The 24,462-nt window shown below is 47.6% G+C and overlaps 2 protein-coding genes across 9 annotated transcripts in view; both read right to left on the bottom strand.

The window, feature by feature from the left end:
- Positions 1 to 308: 308 nt before the first annotated feature.
- Positions 309 to 7,804, bottom strand: THEM5 (thioesterase superfamily member 5). Its single transcript, XM_010387133.2, is given in 6 exon segments — positions 309 to 437; positions 765 to 889; positions 1,207 to 1,317; positions 4,356 to 4,494; positions 6,521 to 6,722; positions 7,673 to 7,804. Coding segments are annotated over 6 exon segments (744 nt in total). The 5' UTR covers positions 7,796 to 7,804; the 3' UTR covers positions 309 to 393.
- Positions 7,805 to 13,113: 5,309 nt separating this feature from the next.
- The window catches only part of THEM4 (thioesterase superfamily member 4), a 55,907-nt gene continuing 44,558 nt past the window's right edge, over positions 13,114 to 24,462 (bottom strand). For 5 of the 8 annotated variants that reach the window (XM_010387130.2, XM_030935908.1, XM_030935909.1 and 2 more), the window contains 2 exons: positions 18,284 to 18,411; positions 13,114 to 13,414 (listed from right to left, as the gene is read on the bottom strand). In XM_010387130.2, coding sequence (XP_010385432.2) covers positions 18,296 to 18,411 — 116 coding nt within the window. In that variant the 3' untranslated portion in view covers positions 13,114 to 13,414; positions 18,284 to 18,295. Of the gene's footprint in view, positions 13,415 to 18,283; positions 18,412 to 23,575; positions 23,801 to 24,462 lie in introns of those variants that run through there. The other 3 variants (XM_030935907.1, XM_010387131.2, XM_010387132.2) reach the window with 3 other exon arrangements.

The raw sequence follows: 24,462 nt of genomic DNA, 5'->3' as shown, positions 1-24,462 counted from the left end.
ATAGAAGCCAGGGTGGGTGTGGGAGGAGCATGATAGGGCACTCTGTGACTTGGCACCTCACCTCCGCATTGTGCATCTTGAGGCTGGAGCCCTGTCTTTCACTTCTGGGTGCCTGGTGCCTCACACAGTGTCTGACACCTGGCGGGTACTCAGTAAATCTTTTCAGTCGGTGCTGAGTGGGAAGGTGGGTATATGGGATGCCCTGGAAGGATTTTTATTTCCAACCACAGAAAGGCCTTGGGCCGAGAACGGGGCTGTGAGACTTTATTTACTCAGAGAAAAGGGTCCTTTCCCTTGCCTCACCAACTGCTTCTTGACGACCCCTTCTTGCTCTTTGGTGGGTCCCAGGCAGGCAGGGGATGCAGTGGGAGGCTCCTCTGCAGGCAGTGACTGTTACTGGGGAGACTCTTCTTCCAGCTGCAGCTGAAGGAAAACACCTGCAAGAGAAGGGTGAGCTGAGCTGCAAGAGCTGCACTGAGATGGCAGGAGTTTGATGGACACTCTGAGCATTTGGCTCCAAATTACCCACTACCTGGGTCTTGTCCTTTCATTACAGGTTGGGTAACTCACACATAGAAGAAAAAAAAAATCCTAGTTCTGCTCTCCCTCACTTCGTCTGTGTCCCCAGTAGGTGCCCTATCCCTCCCCTAAAGAAGCTGGACTGCCGCTTGGGATGAATCCTTGACATCTTTCCTTCCTCCTGTTTGTTCTGGGGGTGGGTGGTGGCAGGACAGGGCCTGGGGCTGGGCTGGGGGCTCCTTTACCTGAGGACTTGGTGTAAACTGTCTGCTGGTCTCTGCTGTGGACGAGGCAGGACATGTAAAGCTTCTGGTCCTCAATCTTTTCCACTTCTATGTCCATTACAACCAGAGAGCTCATGGGGATCAAGCTGGGAGAGGAGGCAGCTTAGCTCATCTTTCATGTGAACCTGGCTCCCCATCCGTTCACTCTCTGTGTCGTCTTTCCTCTCTTCATCCCTCCCTGCCTTGAGGACTCATAAGTGGCCCTGGGCTCACGGTCTTTTTGTCAGCTCCCAAAATTGGACAGCAGAGGCTGTGTCCTGGTCAGGGACTAGAGGAACTGCTTGGGAGTGGGCTGGGGAAGGAGAGTGGCAAGCAGGGCTCCCACACCCCAGTTGCTGAGGATGGCCACTCCCAGGGATGAAAAGGGCTGTGACTTTGGTCAGTGCCCAAGGCCCGTACTTACTTTTTGAACCTGATGTTGAAGCTTAGTGTGAACAGCCCCTCTCCAGCCAGGAAGGCAGTTTTAGAAAAAGTCTCGTCCATCATGGCTGCCAGGGACCCGCCGTGGGTAAACCTGGGGGTGGGGGTAAGGTGAGGAGCAAGGCCTGGGCTGGGGCCGCTGGGCAGACCCCCTCACTGGGCCTTCCCTCCCTCCTGTGGTGGCCCTACCTCTCCCTTTCCCTAGACCCTTCCAAACATAGACCTTCAGCCTCAGGGCAGCCAAATAGGAAAGAAGGAAACAGCTGCATCCCACCTGATCAAACCCGTCAAAATCAACTGAGCTTTTCTGTTTTGCTTCAGCATGCTTTTGTAGCCACTGATACAACTATTTTATTTCATCAAGGAAAAGTTTTTTTTCCTGATAAAGTTAATAGAAAACATTTTTCTGATTCATTACCTAATTGCTGGCAACAATTGCCATAATTTGGAAGGATGGGCATACACAGGAAATGAAAAAGTCCCTGAACTTTGTGACTCAGTCTTTGAGGCACAACCCTGGGCTGTTTCTCACCTTACCAGTCACTACAGTCAGTGCGGGGCCCACATCTCAAGATAAGTAAATGTGAAACATAACTTATGACCTATCAAGGGCTGGCATGACACACGTCTGTGCAGCGTTGCCACAGAAAGCAGAGAGCCCGCTTCAGCAGGCTCAATGCTGAAATTGAGCTGAAATGCTCAAATGCCGCAGACATTTGCTTTATTCAGAATGCGCAGAATGGCTGGTCACAGTGGCTCATGCCTGTAATCCCAGCACTTTGGGAGGCCGAGGTGGGCGGATCACTTGAGGTCAGGAGTTCGAGACCAGCTTGGCCAATATGGTGAAACTCTGTCTCTACTAAAAAATACAAAAATTAGACGGTGTGGTGGCAAGTGCCTGTAACTCAGCTACTCGAGAGGCTGAGACATGAAAACCGCTTGAACCTGGTGGATGGAGGTTGCAGTGAGCTGAGATTGTGCCACTGCACTCCAGTCTGGGCAACAGATCAAGACTTTGTCTCAAAAAACAAACAAACAAACAAACAAACAAATGAAAAAAACCCATAAAATGTTCATTCTTGCTTATGTAAGCTTCATGTCAGCTACTTCATGGTTGGCTAATTTGGGGAAAATAGAAAGGCACCCAATTTTAGAATTCAGTTAACACCAAACAGATTTGAGTCCCTGATTCTCAAAAGCACAGTCCCAATTCTCCATGGAGCCACATCAGCTGTCCACACTGTACTGCCATGGGTTACCCTCCCGCTCCTGTGACCAGTGGCTTTTCCAGACCCTTCCCTCCCGGCTTCTTTGGTCCCTGCCCACCCAGTTGGACTCCTTGTCCCACAGCTCACTACCTGTTTGATCTTGAGCAAATTGCTAAACCTTTCTGAGCCTTAGTTTTTCCACCATGAATTTCACAATTCCGATCTCAGCGGATTAAATAAACAAATGTTTGCAAACATAATTTACACACTTCTTTTTTTTTTTTTTTTTGAGATGGAGTCTCGCTCTGTCACCTAGGCTGGAGTGCAGTGGCGCGATCTCGGCTCACTGCAATCACCACCTTCCAGGTTCAAGTGATTCTCTCGCCTCAGCCTCCCAAGTACCTGGGATTATAGGCGCTTGCCACCATGCCCGGCTGATTTTTGTATTTTTAGTAGAGACGAGGTTTCGCCATGTTGGCCAGGCTGGTCTCAAACTCCTGGCCTCAGGTGATCTGCCTGCCTTGGCCTCCCAAAGTGCTGGTATTACAGGCGTGAGCCACCGCACCCGGCCAGATAATTTACACACTTCTTAAGCACTTCCCTCTCTGCCTCCCAAATTGCTTGAAAGAGGGCAAAAAGAGTTGGTGTCAAAAGACTTGAGACCAACTCTTTCCTCCTTGTACTCACTGGCCAGCCTGGGGACCCATTGGCCAGCCTGGGGACCCATTGGCCAGTATGTGGCTCTACAGAGTAGCTCTTGGCCAGCGAGTAACTCCTTCCCACTCCCCATGGTCTAGGGGCCTCGTGGATACTAATCTCTTCTCTAGACCCCCAATCCCTCAATCCACTGACTGCCTCAGTGTTGGATGGTCCTCCTCTGCCTCTTTGGCCTCACCTCCATCAGCTCCTAAATAAAAGTCAGCCATGCTTCAGCCATGCTTCAGAAGGGAGGGAGTCCACGGCCTGGACAAGGCTCTGAGCAATTCACTAGTATCTGCACATCCTAGTGGGAGCAGTGTCCCTGTGGAGGACTCCTTTGGGATGGCGAAAGTGACTGAAGGCTGCAGTTGGCATCCACAGCCTCTGGAGGCCCTGACATCTATTTAGCACTCTGGATTCTACTTAACACCAGTTAAGCCCCTCTCAGGCTTCAGGACCCTAAAGCCACTCCTGCCCTCTCTTGTCTCTCTTTCCCTTGCAGGAGCTCCAGCACCACCTCCAGCCTTCAGTGACCATCTGGAGCAGGCATAGGGATAGAGGATAAGGGGGACAACTATGGAGTGGAAAATGGAGTGGAGAAAACAGTGGACTTGGAATCTCACCTGCCAGATCTGACTGTCCTGGATCTGACTTTGATTGTGGTGCTGCCGTGGGCAAGTTACTTTAGCTGTGTGCACCTCCATTTCCCCATGGGTAGAACATGGGTTTTGGATAGAAGTGTCTGATAGCTGTACTATCAGTTCATGAGCATGTACACATAGGCCCATAATATCATATCTTTGGTCATCCTGGCAGGTAGATATTATTGCCCCAGGTTTCAGGTAAGAAGACTAAAGACCAGGGGTCAAATTGCTTGCTCAGAATCCCATAGCCAGCAGCAGCCAAGCAGGACAGGAAGTCAGAGTCTAGATTCCAGATCTTGCCCTCTTCCAAGTGTACCACATTCTGCTCAAAGTGGCCTCTCAGGTCTTTGTCTGGAAAATTTTGAGACTTTGATGAGGAGCCCTTATCTGCACACTGGGGATTAGGCCAGATAACCCTGTGTGTCCTTCCAGGCCTGGCATTGTGAGGCTGAAGCCCAGTGCCCCACACTCTCCTCACCCCTTAGAGAAAGACGGAGTCTCCAGTGCCAGCCTGCTGGGTGCTGAACCTGCCCTGCTGAGTCAAGCCCAGGAGGCAGCCAAGGTCCTACCAGTGACCTTACCCTGGGGGCCCCTCCAGGTAGGGGCCTGGTTGGAAAAGACAGACCGACTTCTTCTTGGATGGCTGGAAAAAGACGACATACTCAAAGCCTTGTCCTTCCACTTGGATGCATCTGGTGAAGATGCGACAGTCACCTTTGTCTGGGGAGAGATGGGCAGTGTCGCAGCCGGAGAAGGGAGGGCATGGTCAGGATGCAGCACCATTTGGTTGAGTCTTGCCTCTGGTACAAGATTAAGGAGAGAGAACCAGAGTACACTGAAGGGGTTGCCTGCCCCTCCACGCCTGTGGGTGTTTCTCGTTAGGTAGAACGAGAGACTTGAGAAAAGAAATGAGACACAGAGACAAAGTATAGAGAAAGAAAAGTAGGCCCAGGGGACCCGCACTCAGCATACAGAGGACCCGCGCCAGCACCGGTCTCTGAGTTCCCTTAGTATTTATTGATCATTACCTTTACCATCTTAGAAAAGGGAAGTGGCAGGATAATAGGATCATCGTAGGGAGAAGGTCAGCAGTAAGACATAGGAATAAAGATCTCTGTGACATGAACAAGTTTAAGGAAAAGTGCTGTGCCTTGATATGAATAAGCAAACGTCTCCATAAACCTTTTTAGTGCATAAAGAGCAGCATTGCCGCTAGCACATCCCACCTTCAGCCCTAAGGCGGTTTTCTCCTTTGTCAGTAAATAGAAAATACAATCGGGTTTTACACGGAGATGTTTCATTGCCCAGGGACAGGCAGGAGACAGATGCTATTCTCTATCTCAACTGCCAAGAGGCCTTCTTTCCTCTTATACTAGTACTCCTCAGCACAGACCCTTCACGGGTGTCAGGCTGGGGGACGATTAGGTCTTTCCCTTCCCATGAGGCCATGTTTCAGACTATTACATGGGGAGAAACCTTGGACAATACCTAGCTTTCCTAGGCAGAGGTCCCTGCGACCTTCCGCGGTATGTGTGTCCCTGGGTACTTGAGATTAAGAGAATGGTGATGACTTTTAACCAGCAAGCTGCCTTCAGGCACTTGTTTAACAAAGCACATCCTGCACAGCCCAAAATCCGTTAAACCTTGAGTCACCACAGCACATGTCTCTTGCAAGGACAAGGTTGGGGGTAGGGTCACAGATTAACAGCATCTCAAATACAGAACAAAATGGAGTCTCTTATGTCTACTTCTTTCTATATAGACACAGTAATAGTCTGAACTCTCTTTCTTTTCCCCACAGGACACCAGGTCCACCCCCAGGGAGCCTTCCCTCTGGGAGCAGGGGCACAATTGCTGTCCTCACAGAGCCTTTTCGTCTTGGGGAGAAACGTGCAGGAAGTGCCCTGGCTGAGAATGGAGATAGGATCAGGGCCAGGGCAAGACTTTAAGAGACCATAAGCATTGAAAATTGAAAATGTAATTACTCATGTAACTCACATATAATTCGAAAGAATAATACTAAACAGTAAAATAAGAGCAGAAAAGTTCATCAAAGTTCTGATTTTTTTCCCAAGACAACTACCACTACTATATCCTTTTTTGGAAGTACCAAATTCTTTAAAAAAAAATTATGTTGGTATCTCTGCTTTGTTTGTGCCATAAACCCAAGGGTAGTCTGTCCTCTGTACCACTCCTTCATCACTAGGCAGGAAGACCACATATATGAGTGTGAGAGACAGGAAGATACACATGCGTGCACGTGCGAGTGTGCACACACACGAAGGTGGAAGCTCTATCATTAGGATCCAATAGGTGTTTCAGAAGTGCTGCTCCAGACCCGGCAAAGCAGGGATGATGTGCAGGGCCTCCAGTGGAAAGGGTGTGGGGTCCAAGGGCTTTCATGGGGTTGGGGCGGAAGGCTTGGGATGAGGCTTGATAGTTAGGGAGGGGCAGTCAGTGAGAAGTCAGGGCGGGAGCTGGGCTGGCCATCTTCCAGTGGAGACATGCTTGGCTGGGAGCAAAGGTGGGCCCACCAGCATGTGCTGCTTCAGATGGGAGGAGGGGAGCTGGAGACCTGAGAGGACACCCGCCCCCATTGCCTGGGGCTGCAGCATGAGGGGTGGAGTTGGACAGCAGGAAGAACTGGGCTGAGAACTGGAAGGCGGGTCTGTGAAGTTGCTTCTCAGAGTCTTAGAACACAGGGAAGGGCGGCCTGGGGTGTGTGTGCTCATGGTCCTATCCTTACCCGAGGAAACTGCCAGTCCAGATGGGAGCTTGAGTCCTTAGATGTGGTCTCCGTTAGACTTGAAGGAGGGCAGCTTGATCCAGCCGCTAGACTTGGTCTTCTCCAGAAATTCTTGGTCCAGGCTCAGCATGTCCAAACACCAGCTGGCATCGGGAAGAGCATCATCCTTCAAGTCTGTCTTCTCTGGCAAGAATCTTGAGAACTGGGCAGGAAAAATCAGAATGACTAGACAGTGTCCTGGAGTGGGGCTGCTGTGTGGGCTCAGGACCTCTAAACAGCTGCTCCTGGGTGCTGGGGCTTCTCCATCCCTTCTGCCAGAGTATCAATCCAAGGCAAAGGGCCCATCTTCCTTGCAGGGGGTTTGCAGACCCGTATGGGTGATGGGGCCCAGGGATGCTAAAGAGCAAGGGAAGGGCGGGCAGGGAGTGGGGCCAGAGATGATGGGCATGCTGCTTGATGTGGTGCATTACCCCTGTCCCGCTTAAAATATGTGAGCAGTTCTTTAAAGTTGACAACTGCTCATGTTAGCCTCACTGTACAGATGGGGAAACTGAGGGAATATGGCCAAGGTTGCCAAGCATGTGAATGTGAGAGCTGGTGGTCGCACTAGACGCTGTCTCCTCTGCCGGGCAGGGCCACAGTTGTTGAGGACCACTCTAGCAACCCCCACCTCAGAGGCTACTCCAGCTCTGCCCACTGCTGTGGGCCTGCCTGGGCAGGGTGGCTCCTTTGAAACATGTTTGGGCCCCCACAGAGGTGTGGTGACGTAAGGAAGTCCTCTGTAGCGTCACCTGCACACACACCAGAAACAACTGTAGGCAGCATGTGAGCTGCTTGTCAATGCCACAGACAGGGTCCTCTGTCTGGGGATACCTCAGCTTTGCTGCAATAGTCTGAGTCCCACAGGAGGAAAGCGATTTGTTGGTGGCCACACAAGATTCAGAGCCAGATGCAGGTCTCCTGGTGGTTTTAGTTTTGAATGGGGGCTACTTGGTATGCCAGAACACCTTCTCTTTGCCAAATCAAATTGCTCCTCCGAACACTGCCCACCTGCCCAGGCCATGGGCGGGGAAGAGGAGATTTGGGGTGCTCCTTAAGCCCTAGGCTTCTGGGAAAACACTGCCCATCTGGCTGAGTTGGGAACTCACTCACCATGGAGTCTGTGGAGGATCCAAATGCTGAGGCAGGGTTGAGTCTGGGCAGGATACGGGGGTCCCCAAGAAGGCCTCTGTGGTGGCCAAGTCTTGCTGCCAGCTGGAAGCCTCTCCTTATCATGGCCAAGTGCAAGGATCTGGCCCTGCTTGGATGGAGGGTCTTGGCTGACTCCCAAGGAGTGCTTTCAGCTGCACTTGGGGCCACTTCTCTCCCTTCTGCTGCAGGCTTTCTTTCAGAGCGCTAGGCAAGGCTGGGCTGGTGTGCTGCAACACCCACAGATGCTCAGCGCCTTTAACTGGTCTAAGAGCCCCACCCAGTGCTTGGGGAGGGGCAGATGCTGCTTGGGCATGAAAAGGCAGCAGGACTGGCTTGAGTTGCAAAAGGAGTAAACAAGTACATAAATAGTATGGGGTATATAGAGCCTTGGAGAGCTGCCTGGTGGTTCTGAGGGAAAATCCAAGAATATTTCCAGAAGGATAAGGGAAGCCTGTCCCTTGATTGGAGGGTGCTGGTGGAGTGTATGTGGTATGTGCTCTGCAGTGTATACCAGACTGAAAACTCTGGTATGATTTTGTGACTCAGAAAACCAACTCACAGCCTTAGACACCTCTTTTGTGTGTGTGTGTGTGTGTGTGTGTGTGTGAGAGAGAGACAGAGAGAGAGAGACGGAGTTTTGCTCTTGTTGCCCAAGCTAGAGAGCAATGGCACAATCTCGGCTCACTGCAACCCCCGCCTCCGGGTTCAAGTGATTCTCCTGCCTCAGCCTCCAGAGTAGCTGGGATTACAGGCACATACCACCACACCCAGCTAATTTTTTTTTTTTTTTTTTTTTTTTTTTTTTTTTTTTACTAGAGATGGGGTTTTGCCATGTTAGCCAGACTGGTCTTGAACTCTTGACCTTAAGTGATCTGCCCACCTCGGCCTCCCAAAGTGCTGAGATTACAGGCGTGAGCCACCGCACCCGGCCGACACCTCTTCTTATATCCCAGACAAGGGTTAGCACAGAAGAGTCTCACCTGCTGGTCTCTGGTTGGGGATAGGAGTTGGGGGTGGGGGAGGGCTTGATGGGGAGGGCAGAAAATAATTTGGGAGGAAACAACTTGGCAGGTATACTCTCATGCTTTGGGAACCCCATGCCCAGGGAGTGGCTGATGTCAGCAGGCAGTGCTGGGAGTGACGTGAGCGTGGCAGTGAGGCTTTGTGAATGGGAAGGGACACTCAGCCAACATCTGCAAGGCGGTGGGCTTTATTTGGTGGCATTGTGTCTTCTATTGAATTTAAACTGCCAATTTTCAATTAAAAGTCGCAGTTTTAGCAGCTGGGCGCAGTGGCTCATGCCTGTAATCCCAGCAATTTGGGAGGCCGAGGCGGGCAGATCACGAGGTCAGCAGATCGAGACCATCCTGGCTAACACGGTGAAACCTTGTCTCTACTAAAAATACAAAAAATTAGCCGGGCGTGGTGGCGGGCTCCTGTAGTCCCAGCAACTTGGGAGGCTGAGGCAGGAGAATGGCGTGAACCCGGGAGGCGGAGCTTGCAGTGAGCCGAGATCGTGCCACTGCACTCCAGCCTGGGCGACAGAGCAAGACTCTGCCTCAAAAAAAAAAAAAAAAAAAAAAAAAAAAAAATCCCAGTTTTACATTGACTAAAATAAAAGCATGCTCTAAAGATCAGGCCTCATGCGGTGGCTCATGGCTGTAATCTCAGCATTTTGGAAGGCCAAGTGAGACCCTGTCTCAAAAAAAAAAAAAAAAAATCAGACCTGTGCAAAGGTGGAATCATAACAATGATGATGATGATGATAATAGTTGTGATGATTATGAAATTTTGGCAGATTCCAAAAGATGAAACTGATTTAATGCGGAAATTTAAAAGATTTGGTTCACCCTCTGTATTTTGTTGTCCTAGAAAAAGACTGGAATATAAATATTTCTCCTCACCTCGTGCAAAGGTTTGAATTAAACATCCTCAAGGACTGGGGGGAACCAGTTTTTTTTTTTTTTTTTTTAGACAGAGTCTCACTCTTGTTGCCCAGGAGTGCAGTGGCACCATCTCAGCTCACTGCAACCTCTGCCTCCCGGGTTTAAGCAATTCTCCTGCCTCAGCCTCCCAAGCAGCTGGCATTACAGGCGCTTGCTACTACGCCCGGCTAATTTTTGTATTTTTAGTAGAGACGGGGGTTTCATCATGTTGGCCAGGTTGGTCTCAAACTCCTGACCTTGGCTGATCTACCTGCCTCAGCCTCCCAAAGTGCTGGGATTACAGGCATGAGGCACCGCGCCCAGCTGGAACCAGTTTTCTTTTTTATTGATTCAGGCTCCGGGTCTAAGCAATTGAATTGGTTGCCATCCCCAGATAAGTGGGAAGATCTGGCAGCACTCATTTTCAGCCCTGGGCCACAGCCGTTGCTGTGAGGCAGAACTTTAATAATAATGATAATAATAAGTACTACATTCATCACTCCAAGAAAAGTAACAGACAAGCCTATAAGAAGGTCATAGTGACCTAGTCTGAGAAGTAAAAGCCAAGGCCCAGAATGTGACAAGGCAAAAGTTAAAAAGAAAGGAAGAACAAGTTTTCCTCTGCCTAGCAAGCTCACTTCAAAGACAGTTATAAGATAACGCTGTTCGAGAAGTCGAAACCAAAGGGATAGGCTCCAGACATCCCCTGTCTGGAGCAAGGATGAAGGGGAAAAAAATGGACAAATGTCTGTTTGTATTTAGCCAGTTCTTGTTTTTTTCTTTCCACACAGCTACAAGGCCACCAGCTATGCAAAGACACAAGTTATGCCAAGTCATCAGTTATGCTATAGATTATATGACCTGTCATTATATGATTAACTGCCTCTGTTTTGCTTCTGTAAGCCTGCTTATACAAATCCTGCTCAGTCTTTGTTCAATGCTCAGCTTTTTGGATGTGAATTCACTGAGCCAGTGCCTACCTTAAAATAAACATCCTCCTGTTTTTCCATATCTGTCTCTCTGATCCTCAGTTTACCGCAACAGCTGTAGCTGGCACCCTGTGCCTGTGGCTTGCCCAGACCTCCCCTGGCACTTGGCATTCCTTCATTCCCTGGGTCCATCCTTGATCTGGAAGGATGGACTTGAGAAGACAGTATGGAAAAGAAAAATCCTAAGAAGGGTAGGTGAACTGGAGAGAAGTCAGAGGAAAGGCGAGTGGGGAGCCAGAGGGGATCCCCAGGTGACCCTGACAGCTGGGAGCTGGATCCAGCAAGGTGGCCCCAGGAGGAAAGAGCTGTCCTCCTAAGAAGAGTCAGTAGGGCCAGGTGCGGTGGCTCACGCCTGTAATCCCAGCACTTTGGGAGACCAAGGCGGGTGGATCACCCGAGGTTGGGAGATCGAGACCAGCCTGACCAACATGGAGAAACCTTGTCTCTACTAAAAATATAAAATTAGTTGGTCGTGGTGGCGCATGCCTGTAATCCTAGCTACTTGGGAGGCTGAGGCAGGAGAATCGTTTGAAGCCAGGAGGCAGAGGTTGCGGTGAGTCGAGATCACGCCATTGCACTCCAGCATGGGCAACAAGAGTGAAACTCTGTCTCAAAAAAAATAAAGAGTCAGTAGGTGGCTAGGTGCAGTGGCTCATGCCTGTAAGTCTAGCACTTTGGGAGGCTGAGGTGGGAGGATCGCTTGAGCCCAGGAGTTCGAGACCAGCCTGGACAACATAATGAGACCCCAACTCTACAAAAAAGAAAAAAATTAGCTGGGCATGGTGGTGTGTGCCTGTGGTTCCAGCTACACAGGAGGCTGAGGCAGGAGGATCACTTTAGCCCAGGAGTTTGAGGCAATAGTGAGCCCAGATTGTGCCACTGCACTGCAGCCTAGGTGACAGAGTGAGACCCTGTCTCAATTAAAAGAAAAAAAAAAGTCGGTAGGTGAACCTGGGAAAGGAAATTGCTGTTTCATTGGCTGAGTGCCATGTGAGCTGGGTTGTCACCCAGCGATTTTCCCATGGTGATCCCAGTGGGGTCTGGATATCTTGTTGCCTCCTATGTTGGTTGTTTGACGATTTTTGGTTAAATAGACTTTCAAATATTTACAGAATTATGATTATGTAACTTTTGCTCTCAGCCTTGCCACACACTACAGTTACATTTGTTTCCTGTATCACTTTATTTTCTTGAGTGGATAATTACCAAGGTTCAGCTGGATGATGTGGTCCAGGGGAAAACAGGAGAAGGGAAGGAGCTGACAACTGGTGGAGGTCAACTTTCACTTCCCCACCAGGAGGCTTTGGCACTGTCTGTGATGCTGCTGAGCAGCTCTAGCTGGATCAAGGGCATGACAGAAGGAAAGAATTAGGGTATTTGAGAAGAACATCCATAACTGATGGTACAACCATGCATGTGGCCCCGAATTAGGCTGGCTGGAGGAGAATGAAGGTTTCCAAGGCCATCCAGGAAGAGAAAATTAGGATTATTGAGAAAGTGCTCCTTTCCACCTTTCCAGCTCCTCCCAGCATTCCACACATCTTGTGGATGCTTTCTGCAATGTAGAGCCCTTCCTGGATGTGGGTCAAGTGGTCAACTCTCCAGGGAGGTGGAAAGGTGCTCAGCTAATACTTTGAATGGGTTTTGTGACAACATGAACTTTAGCCCCAACTTTTCTCCTTCTGTATGAATGTAGCTCAGAGAAAATAAAGAAAATTCACCTCAGAGACAAGAAAGCCCCTCCTCAGGCCTGGAGTCTCTGGAGAAACAATCAGGAAAAAAAGAGGACGCCAGTGCCGGCTAAGCACAACTGAGAACTCCTGCTGCGTCTTGGTTTAGCTTACTGCTGGCCTGGTTCATTTCCAGTTTGGGACATGTGGGTGCACGTTGAGTTTGAAAGCTTCTCTTCCTGGGGTATGATCTGTGCCCAGAAGCACGTCTCGGGCCTGATCTGCCGGTGGTCCACAGCACAGCCAGCAGTGGTGTGCAGGCAAACATGTAACAGTCTGCCGTGGGGCTGGAGGTGAGGTTGGGGGAGCTCTGATTTGTAGCATTTGCCCATTTCTGCAGTGTAAATATTCCCATGGTGGCTGATTTCTAGCTCTCAATATGAAGTCACTGTGCAGTTGGGAGGAGGTGAGCCCAATCAGCTTTTGTAAACCAGTAGGACCCGGCTCCAGCAATACCACTGCGTGAGCAATCTCTTTGGCTCACCGTGAAAGAGCAGGAGTGACCAAGGCCTTGGTAGGTTCAGCAGATGAGCTCTTGGTTCCAGATATCTAAAGTCACTCTCACTTCTCTATCTTTTGGAGTTGGAGTTTCCTTCCCTTGTAAGGCTGACTATGGAGTACTCAGTCTCCCCACCTTGTCCTCTTTGTTGCCCTCTGAACAAATTCACAGGACATGTTTTGTTCAAAGACATTTACTGTTAACCACTAAGAGGAAACATGAAGATGATTAACATTCCCAGAAGTCTCCCAAAGCCCTCTTTGTCTTGGGTGGCCCTGGGAGCCCTTCTCAGATCACCTTGGACATGTGCTGAGCTCCCCTGATGTGGACTGGCTGGCTCCCCATGGGATCGTGGGACTCCCAGCACTTTGGAGTGGTGCCGTCCGGGCGGATTCCCCTCTGGCCATTCTGGATGAGGAAGGACCTTCTCTAGACGTCAGATCCCACCTGAAGATTCAGCCCCTGCAGGTTTACCACAGGCAACTTCTGGAGGGCTCCTTGTCAAACTCCCGCCAAGGCTGCCCTGCCCTCAGGAAAGCTGGGTTCCTTGACCTGCAGAACTAAGGGTCAGAGGCAAGCTGGGTAAGAGCAGCTGTGCATAATAGGGGTGGTGGGCAGACCCAAGGGGACTTGGGGGCAACCCTGGCCTCACTCCATGTGGGAGTTACCATGATATAGGCCCAGCTGCCAGCGTCTCTCCTTTTTCAAGAAAAGCTGGCGCAAATCTAGACTTTTATGTGAAAACTTCTAACTTTTAGATGTTGCAATCGTAATTTATAAAAATACTGCCTGAAGCCAAACCAAATGCCTCTGACTGGATCCTATCCTGTGGGCTGCCGGTCCTGCCCCCTAGTTCTCAGCTCATTCCCAGGCCCTCCAGGAGTCTGCTGCCTGTCTGCCCAACCCAGATCTAGTCTGTGACTCTTCCCAGATTAGCCATTTTTTTCCTGGTTCCCTCGGGGAGGGACCTTCTTGAGATTCATTTTACACCTGGACACCCACAGAGGACTCTTTGAAAAGGAAAGTAATTGCTGCATGTTGAAACTAATGAATCAGCTGGCTCTATGGTACCTCATAGTTTGTGCTTCACCTGGTTTCTAAGGTTTTTGGTCTTTGCTACAGGAGAAAGGTGCCAATAGGCAGCTTTGGGAAAGGCACAAACCCACCCTCAGACCGTCCAGGGCTGGTGAAGACTCACCACGACCAGGGAAAAGACTGTCTTGACAAAACATGGGACACAGGATGGGAGCTAAAATAAATGATTACTGAGCGCTCTGCCCAGAGGAACCCTGGGAGGTTGGACTTGAAGGGCCTACTGGGCCATGGCACAGGGACTTTTTTCCTAGGGGAGCCACACAGCTGGTAGGCAGGAGTTGGCTGTGTGGGCAGCTGCCAGTGTGATCAAAGGGCTGATGCGGGGGCGCTCGGCAGGGAACAGAAACAGGAGCTGTGTTGGGACTGAGGGGAAACCCGAGGCCATTCCACAAATGTCAGAGCCCTGACCACTGCTCAACTAGAACTGAGTTCCTATTTGTGAAATGCTAAGGGGCAGTGAGGCACGACCTCCAAGCTCAGAAAGCTGTGGTGACATCCTGAAGGGGTGTGTGTGTGTGTGTGTGTGTGTGTGTGAAGGGGCGTGTGTGTGTGTGTGTGAAGGGGCGCATGTGTGTGTGTGTGTGTGTGTGCGCGCGCATGCAATGCGCACATGCTGAGGTGGGGCTCAGAGGCCCTGGCCAGCCCTGTACTGCAATCTTCTCCTCAAATCCATATCATAGCTTGAGAGGGGATACTTTCAAACTAGTGGGACAGCCACACAGTGCCACTAGTATATCTGCTTTACCAGCTTGGGGTACAAAGTAAGGCCACTTTCCTGTTAAGAAGCATATTAAATGACTGGCACCCATGACATCCTGAGCCCCTTTCTCCTCTGAGAACTCTGAAGCAGGGCTGTTCAGGTGCTTGAGCCAGCTCAGGGGCCAAGCGCCTAAGGCTTCCAAATACAGGTGATGTGGACTTCACCAGCTGCTGAGGATGCCCAGGAACCAGCCCCCTCCCTCAAGGTCAGGGACATCCCAGGGGTGAAGTGTGTTCAACACAGGCTAACAGATGGCTATGGAGCAAGTCTCGTGGCCCCAGTAGGGCATTGTCCTTGCTGATAGTCACAGCAGCAGCCAGGACGAGGGTGGGGTGCAGGCAAGTCCTCCTCAGGCCCCAGGAGGCTCCTGAGGGGCTCTTGAGCACTGTCCCTGCAGGGGAGCCTCCCAAGGTTCTCCCCCAGCCACCCCACCTCTGTGTTCCCCAGACAAGGAGCCCTTTCCCTCTTTGGGTACCTTTCCCTTCCAGATCCCCCGTAGCCACGGTTCTCTACTTCCCCTCTCCCCAGCCAGTCCTCAGGACTCTGTTCAGTCAGCGCTGCAGAGGGCCCCTTCTCAGAATTCTTCCCATTTGAGCCCAGGCAGGAATAATTAGCAACTGAAAAACAGGTTCTTTTTCCCCGGGGGGCTGGTAGGGCTCTATCTTTGGGCTTTTGGAGGATGAGGGAAAACAATGACACTCCATTCTTTGAGTGCCCTGAAAAGATTGGGTCATACTAAACCAGTCTGACCATGGCTTTCCCTCCTGGAAGCTGGGCTGTCTGCCAAGTGTGTAGCTCTGAGGCTGTCTTGGGTTGTCTATGAAGACACAGAAATAATTCATTGGGAAGTCCTTTCCTTCCTGTGGCTGTGGCTCCTGGCCTTCAGCAGCGCAGGGAAACTCTGGAGTTGTGGCCTCCTTGGAGGGGCATTTCTACTGCCCACAGCTGGGGACTGGGCACAAGGCATGGCCACTGTGCCTTGGTGGCTCCATCAGCTATAACCGCTTCAGTGTAGAGTTTATTGGTGCCAGGGTGAGAGAGAAAGCCTTGCGCTCTCCCCAGCACCCTCTCTTAGCCTGAGCTGGCCTGACTCCTTGGCACTGTGAGCTTTCCTCTCCGCCCCACCTTCAGCAACTGCAGCTCCAGAGTTAACTGGCTCTTTTAGTACATGCACAGGCACATGCAGTCACCTACACTCACATAGATACACTCACACATCCACAGATGTGGATATACACGCTCACACACATACACGCATGCATGCATGCATACTCACACACGTCTATACAATATATACACAGGTGTGCGCACACACTCGCATACACACAAATACATGCACACTCACACACATACATAAACTTACACACATAAACACAAATGCACATACATGCACATACACACATTCACATAAATATGCTCACTCCCACATTGACTCTATAATACCTACCACGTACAAGCACACACAGACCTTCCAAAGGCTGTGAAGGGAAGGAAGACTGTGTATGTTTCTATGTGGGGGAACCTTGGAATGAGTTTAAGAAATTGTGATGTTGATAGTTATTGCGTCATGCATCGTTCATCATAAAGTTTTGCTTCTCTTTCAAAATGTAGGTATTCTGGCTGGGCTGGGTGGCTCATGCCTGTAATCCCAGCACTTCGGGAGGCTGAGGCAGGAGAATTGCTTGAGCCCTGGAGTTCAAGGATCAGCCTGGGCAACCTAGTGAGCCCCCCCATCTCTGTTACAATAAATAAATAAAATAAAATATAAATATTCCTGTGAAGGGTCATAATGTAAGAGTACGTTACATTAGTTTATTATATCATACAATAACATAAAATTAGTTACTGAATTTTACTTCTTAGTTTAAATGGGAACCTAAAAGTAGATTTTGATAAGGAGAAGGGCAAAATGATGGCAAAGGGGACAACCTTGTATCTGAGCTTATGAAAGAGAAATTTTCCCTGGATGCATAATTTTGCCGGGTATCTCGTCCCTGAAAGGGCATGACTGGACCAGACGAACTGACCTAATCATAGGTGAAGCCCCACAGAACCCTCAGACTGAATCTGGAGGTGCCTCCAAGAGCCTTTGGTTCAAGTCCCTCATTGTAAAGAGAAGAAAACTCAAGTTCATTGAGGTTACATGACTTGTCCATCCACACATCAAGCCTCATGGATGGCATTTCCAAAATCCATCTCAACCTGTTTTCTCCTTCACCTATCATCCACATATGAAATCCTAGGAAAGACTCTAATGTTAGGTTATGTGCCTCCTCCTTGGACTAATGTCTGTGGTCAAGGTGGTGGGGAGCTATGATGATCAAAGCTTGTCAAGTGGCCAGGTTTTACTGGCAGTCCTCTCACCCAGCTTGACTCTAAGGGCTTTCTGCCAAGTCAGCATGGTTCTGTTTTCAGAAGACTGGGAGGAAGGGATAGAAGATGACAGACAAGAAAACAACTGGTGTCCATGATTGTATCTTAGCAATAGCCTAGACATTTCTGACCCTGAGATGGATAGGGTAGGGGTGATGGAGGAGGCATGTCCCTATTGTGAAGATTGTGTTTTGGGAGAGAAGGGATGAAACAGAGACAAAATAAGAGAGGGGAGGGGTGAAGGTGGTGCTTCTGGCTAAGGCTCATTTTCAAGTGCTACAGTTCAGTGTTTCAACCCTAGAGTTCTTTAGAAAATTGCTAAAGTTTGCGGGGGTGTTTTATAAATGAACTGAGCGCTTGGGTGACTTTATGAAAACATTTTTCCTATATTTTAGATTTGGGTGAAGTAGATATTATTCCTGAATCTTGTTTCCAGTACGTTTTCCTTTTGTCACCTTTATCTACACCTGTTGAGATTTTTTTTTTCTGAAGAACAATAATGTATTTCAGAGGCAATCAACAGCCCAAGTGTTGTCTCCTAAATTAGAACATTTATTTCATTTCTATTCCTGCCTCGGCTTATGTACATTAGGCTAATGTATAATTAGCGACTACTCTGTAACATCCACTCCAGTCCTTAACACTTTTATTTACTCATTACTTTATTATTCTAGAGGAGTTTTATTCTGATCCTAACATTGACACTAATGATATACCACTATCAAAATTTTCCTTATTATCAAAACTTTATCAATTTCTTTTTTTTCTCCTAGAAACAGGGTCTCACTCTATCACCAAGGTTAGAGTGCAATGGTGTGATCATGACTCACTGCAGCTTTGACCTCCTGGACTTAATTGATTCTCCCGCCTCAGTCTCCTCAGTAGCTGGGACCACAGGTGCATGCCACCATGCTCAGCTAATTTTAAAAATTATTTGTAGAGATGAGATCTTGCTGTGTTGTTCAAGATGGTCTTGAACTCCTGGGCTCAAGCAGTCCTCCCACCTTGGCCTCCTGAAATGTCGGGATTATAGGCGTAAGCCACCATGCCTGGCCTGAAACTTTATCAATTTCTTGATCAGGGTATTATTTTTTATAAAATATAATGTTTTCAAAATTGCAAATTGGAAACTCTGGCCTTAAGTGCAGTGACAAAGGAAATGTCTTTTCCACCTCTGCCTTCTCCAGGATCCGTCACTTACACCATCACACCTTTACGCACTTCTGTGTTGGTCATCACGGAGGGGTAGTGAATCCTGATGCTGGAAGTTTGGGATCTGAAGCCAGGAGGACCCAGATACAAATCCCAGGTTTGCCTCAACTTCTGCGTCTGTAAAATGGGAATAAGAGTACCTACTTAATAGAGTAGCTGTGTGATTTTGGGAATTTACTTAAGCCTCACAAAGTTTGCTCACATGTAAATTGAGGCTATCAATAGTATCTAAGGAGTAAAGAAGGTGACACAAATAATGTGCTTACATAATGCCTAGCAAATTGTAACTAAGTAATAGCTATCACTTTTTCACAATTAATTACTTGTATTGCAGTAGGTTTGAACAACTCAAGAGAAGCGTTATGGGCCAATTCATCTTTTTTTTTTTCACTTGCAGATGGATACTGCCTCTTCATAAACAGCCTCTGTATGTCTTCTTTAACACTGCTGCTCCCAAGTAGGGTAAAAGTCTTGCATTAAATCTATTGCACATATGCTCATGAAAAGGTTAAGGTCAGCTGCCCCTGGAAGTTGACATTCCTGTTTTTGTCCCTCCCCGTCTGCACTTGGCCAGACTGCTATGCTCTGGAAGCACAAGTGTGAGGACTGGGGAGGGCTGGCAGGAGGCGAGTGAACTGCCACAGTTCAAGGTTGGGCACATGTTCCCAGGGCAGCCAGCAGGGACCTTCATTTTCATTAAAGTCATTCATAATTGTGCATACACTATTTGGGGTGTGAATACTGGTCTAACAGAAGGTGCCCCAAGTTTAGTATATGAGCTGCAAAGCCACCTCCAACCTGTGCAGGTAGGCAGCGTGTCATTTCTTACCCTGCTTCAGGGTTGCTCCTCCTGGCCTCCTGTAGGCAGCCCAAGAAGCCAGGAGCCACTAGGGCCAAGGGGGCAGCCCCAGCTCTTCACATGGAAAACAGGGTGGGAGGTTGCTGAGGGGCCCAGGGTGGATGCTGGTGCTGCTGTCACCTCTGACATGTCTCCAATGGCTCCCTGAGGTGACTGAGGCACATCCTCCACTGAGCCTGTCTTTATTCCATGGTGATAGCTACCCAAGCACACCCTTGCTTCCATGACAGCCACCACTGCTTTCTCAGGATCGGGTGAAGAAGTTCCTCTCCCAAGAGTGAGGCTCACCTCTGGGTGCTCCCAGCAGGTGGGCCTGGGTTCCCACTGCTACGATGCTTAACAGACAGACACAGTTCTTTGGTTGTGGTCACACATGGGCGCTTCTCCTAGTTCAGACTCTGCCACCCAAAGGGGCTGAACGGGGCCCATGTTGGAGGTGGGCCACTTCATGGCCCTGACTCTACAAACCCCTTCCCCTTCCAATTCTTGTCCCCTGCTCCTGCCTCTTTCTGCTCTCCTCCCTCCTGCTGCAACTCCCTCACTCCACGTAGGTGCTTCAAGACACATTCCAAAAACTGTGAATTGCTTCTCTTCGCCATCTTTTCTCCTCCTATGGAGCCTCTGCTATGTTGCCCAGGCTAGTCTCAAAATTCTGAGCTCAAGCTACCTGCCTGTAGTCCCACCTACTCAGGGGGCTGAGGTAGGAGGATCACTTGAGCCCGAGTGGTTGAGGCTACAGTGAGCTGTGACTGTGCCACGGCACTCCAGCCTGGGCAACAGTGTGACCCTGTCTCAAATGCATCCATCCATCCATCCATCCATCCATCCATCCATCCATCCATCCATCCGGAGGAGCTTTTTGGCTTACTAGCTTGTTAAAAAATTAGAGAATTAAGTAAGATTCAGGTCACAGTACTGTAAGATTTTAAAGAGTTAAAGGTAAGTGGGATGAGTTTGAAAAAGTTCTGCTGGTGAAGGGAATGTTTAGGAAGGACCTGAGAAGGCAGAAATGGGAAAAAAATATATATTTTCAAGGTCCCTTGGTTGGGCAATTTTAATTTAAGCAATAAACAATATCTACAAAACATTTAAAACAAAATATCACACACGCGAGATTGATAGTTTCCAGACCACTTAATTTTAACAATTAAAAGTTTTATTTAGTATCAATACAAATAATATTTTCACATTTTTCTACTAGAAAGATCTTACAGTAGTATTTAAAGCGAGATCAGTGAAATTGAGCATGTCAGTTGCTGTTTTAATTTTGTAATGTGACTGGCAAAGGGCTCCTGGTAGTACAAGTGTCAACTCTGCCATCTTCTTATTGTTTGGTTGTACTTGCTTTTTTTTTTTTTTGAGATAGGTCTCACTCTGTCACCCAGGCTAGGGTGCAGTGGCGCAATCTCGGCTCACCGTAACCTCCATCTCCTGGGTTCAAGTGATTCTCCTGCCTCAGCCTCCCGAGGAGCTGGGACTACAGGTGCCCATCACCATGCCCAGCTAATTTTTGTATTTTTAGTAGAGACAGGGTTTCACCATGTTGGCCAGGCTGGTCTCAAACTCCTGGCCTCAAGTGATCCACCTGCTTCAGCCTCTTGGAGTGGTGGGATTACAGGTGTGAGCCACTGTGCTCGGCCTGTACTTGCAGTTTTAGTATTATCTTTTTTGTTTTTTTAAATAGCTTTGTTTTGATAAAATTCATATAATACACAATTTACACATTTAAAGTGTGCAATTCAAGGGTTTTTGGTAAATTACAATAACCTTCTGAAGTTGTGGTAAAATATATGTAACATAAAATTCGCCATTTTAACCACTTTTAAGTATACAATTCAGTGGCAGGAATTACATTCACAATATTGTACAACCATTACCACTATTTCCAAAACGTAATCATCCCAACTCTGTACCTATTAAACAATAACTCCCCATTCCTGCCACTCCCCTGCCCCTGGTAACCTCTAATATATTTTCTGTCTACAATTTTGCTTATTCTAGATATTTCATGTAAATAGAATCATATAATATTTGTCCTTTTAAAATTTTATTTCACTAGCATAATGTGTTCAAGGTTAATCCATATTGTAGCATGTATCAGAACTTCATTCCTCTTTATGGCTGAATCATATTCTACTGTATGTATATATCACATTATGTTTATCTGCTCATCTGTAGATAGACATGTGGGTTGTTTCTACCTTTTGGCTATTATGAATAATTCTGCAACAAACACTGAAGTACAACGATTTGTTTAAATCCCTCTTTTCAGTTCCTTTGGGTATAAGCCTACCATTAGAATTGTTGGGTAATTCTGTTTAGCTTTTGAAGGAACTGCCAGAATGGTTGCATCATTTTGCATTCCAACCAGCAATGTATGAGGGTTCCAATCTCTGATTATTATTATTTTTGAGACAGGGTCTTGCTCTGTTGCCCAGGTTGGAGTGCAATGGCATGTTCATAGCTCACTGCAACCATGAACTCCTGGGCTCAAGCAATCCTTCCACTTCAGCCTCCCAAGTAGCTGGAACTACAGGCACCCATCACCATGCCTGGCTAATTTTCAAAATTTTTCTTTTGTAGAAATGGGGTCTTGCCATGTTGACCGGGCTGGTCTTGAACTCCTGGTTTCAAGGGATCCTCCCGCCTTGGCCTCCCAAAGTGCTAAGATTACAGGCATGAGTCACCACCCTCAGCCTAATCATTTAAAAATGTACAACTCATTGGCATTTAGTACATTCACAATGTTGTGCAACTACCACCTTTCTCTAGTTTTAAAACTTCTTTATCACCCTAGAAAGACGGTACTGTAAATAATCACTTAAATCACTTCCTGTTCTCTCCTCCATGCCCACCACCCTCATTCCCCTAGCAAGCACTGTATTAGTCCATTCTCACACTGCCATGAACTGCCCGAGACTGGGTAAATTTCTAAAGGAAAGAGGTTTAATTGACTCACAGTTCTCCATGGCTGGGGAGGACACAGGAGACTTACAATCATGGCAAAAAGGAAAGAAAACACATCCTTCCTGACACAGCAGCAGGAGGGAGAAGTGCTGAGCAAAGTGGGGAAAAGCCCTTTATAAAACCATCAGATCTCATGAGAATGCACTCACTACCACTATAACAGCATGCAGGAACCACCCCCATGATCTAATCACCTCCCACAAGGTCCTGCCCCCAACACATGGGGATTACAATTTGGATTACAATTCAAGATGAGATTTTGGGTGGGAACACAGCCAAACCATATTAATCACTAATCCACTTTCTGTCTCTATGGAGTTGCCTATTCTAAACATAGTATTGTTTTCTTTCACTTAATGTGATGCTTTTGAGGTTTATCCAAGCTGCAGCATGTTTCAGTATTTCATTCCTTTGTATGGCTGAATAATAGTCTATTATATGTGTGTGTGTGTACCACAATTTGTTTATCCATTCATTCATTAATGGCCTTTTGGGTTGTTTCCACATTTTGGCTATTACAAATAATGCTGTTATAAATACTAGTGTACAAGCTTCTGTGTGGATGTATGTTTCATTTCTCTTGTATTTACACCTAGCAGTGGAATTGCTGGGTCATATGGTAACCTTTTGGGGAACTGCCAAACTTTTCTGTAGCAGCTGCACTATTTTGTATTCACCCAGCAATGTATGAAGTTTCTATTTTTTTTTACATCCTCCTTGACACTATCTTTAAAAATAAAAAATTATAGATTAGCCTGGCCAACATGGTGAAACCCCATCTCTACTAAAGATACACCAAAAAATTAGCCAGGTGTGGTGGCGGGTGCCTGTAAATCTCAGTTACTCAGGAGGCTGAGGCAGGAGAATCACTTGAACCTGGGAGGCAGAGGTTGCAGTGAGCCCAGGTCGCGCCACTGCATTCCAACCTAGGCAACAAGAGCGAAACTCCACCTCAAAATAATTATAATAATAAAATAAAAAAATTATAGGCATTTTAGTAGGTGTGATCATTGTGGTTTTGATTTGCATTTTTCTAATGATTAGTGATGTTGAGGATCTTTTCATATACTTGTTAGCCATTTCCATATCTTCTTTGGAGAAATGTCCATTCAAGTTCTTTGCCCATTTTTAAACTGGGTTCTTTGTTGAGTTGTAAGAATTCCTGGGCCGGGCGCGGTGGCTCAAGCCTGTAATCCCAGCACTTTGGGAGGCCGAGACGGGCGGATCACAAGGTCAGGAGATCGAGACCATCCTGGCTAACACGGTGAAACCCCGTCTCTACTAAAAAATATAAAAAACTAGCCGGGCGAGGTGGCGGGCGCCTGTAGTCCCAGCTACTCGGGAGGCTGAGGCAGGAGAATGGCGTGAACCCAGGAGGCGGAGCTTTCAGTGAGCTGAGATCCGGCCACTGCACTCCAGCCTGGGCGACAGAGCAGACTCTGTCTCAAAAAAAAAAAAAAAAAAAAAAAAAAAAGAATTCCTTATATATTCTGAATGCTAACACCTTTTTGGCTGTTTTGGAAGGTCACTGTTGGCAGGCTTCTCCCTATGAGGATTCAGCAGTGAGGAAGCAGAGTATTCGGGGGACAACTGCTTCTTCTGGAGGGGAGAGAATGGGATGGAGTTCAACAGCAGCTCTTTATGTCAGACTTTTAGCAGGATTCAGCTTTATAAATATGCCTAAACAAACAAAATAACAGCAGATGATTATTTGTCAACTGACTTCAATCTGATGGACTACTCTAAATGGAAAGACATATACAAAAGAAGGATTAGATTCATATTTGTCCCTTCAGTCTATCTGTCCACTCTCATTTTGCAGCCAAATTAAGAATCAACTTTTGACTATCACAATACTGTATTACCTCTCCCTGGGTAACCAGGTCCTCACCACTTGGCCATTTCATGGTTCATTACTACTTCCATTAGAGATAGTCAGGGAAATGAAAAGAACTAAAATTACAAGAAAGCCATTTGGCACCTTTATGATATTGAAAGGTTTAGTGAGACAGGAAGTATAAACCACAGCCTGGAATGGAGTTCTTAAATTGACTGTGGATTTAAGTTATTATTTTCCACCTGCTCCTTTTATCCGTCATTCCTGCAAATGCTTCATACTTAAGAGGAAAAATAAATTTCTTAAACAAGATACAAAAAGCATTAGCCATAAAGGGAAAAATGTAATAAATGCAACTAAATTGACATTAAAAACTTCTGTTCATAAAGAAGATACCTTAAAGCAAATAAAAGACAACTTACACACCATAAGGAGGTATGTGTGACTTATATATCCAACAAAAAAATTGTTCTAATATAAAATATACAAAGAATGTCTATAAATC

This window comes from Rhinopithecus roxellana, chromosome 8, assembly GCF_007565055.1.
Source record: "Rhinopithecus roxellana isolate Shanxi Qingling chromosome 8, ASM756505v1, whole genome shotgun sequence".
Classification (NCBI taxonomy): domain Eukaryota; kingdom Metazoa; phylum Chordata; class Mammalia; order Primates; family Cercopithecidae; genus Rhinopithecus; species Rhinopithecus roxellana.
Note: the sequence above shows the minus strand (reverse complement) of the source record. Positions and strands in the feature narration are given on the sequence as shown.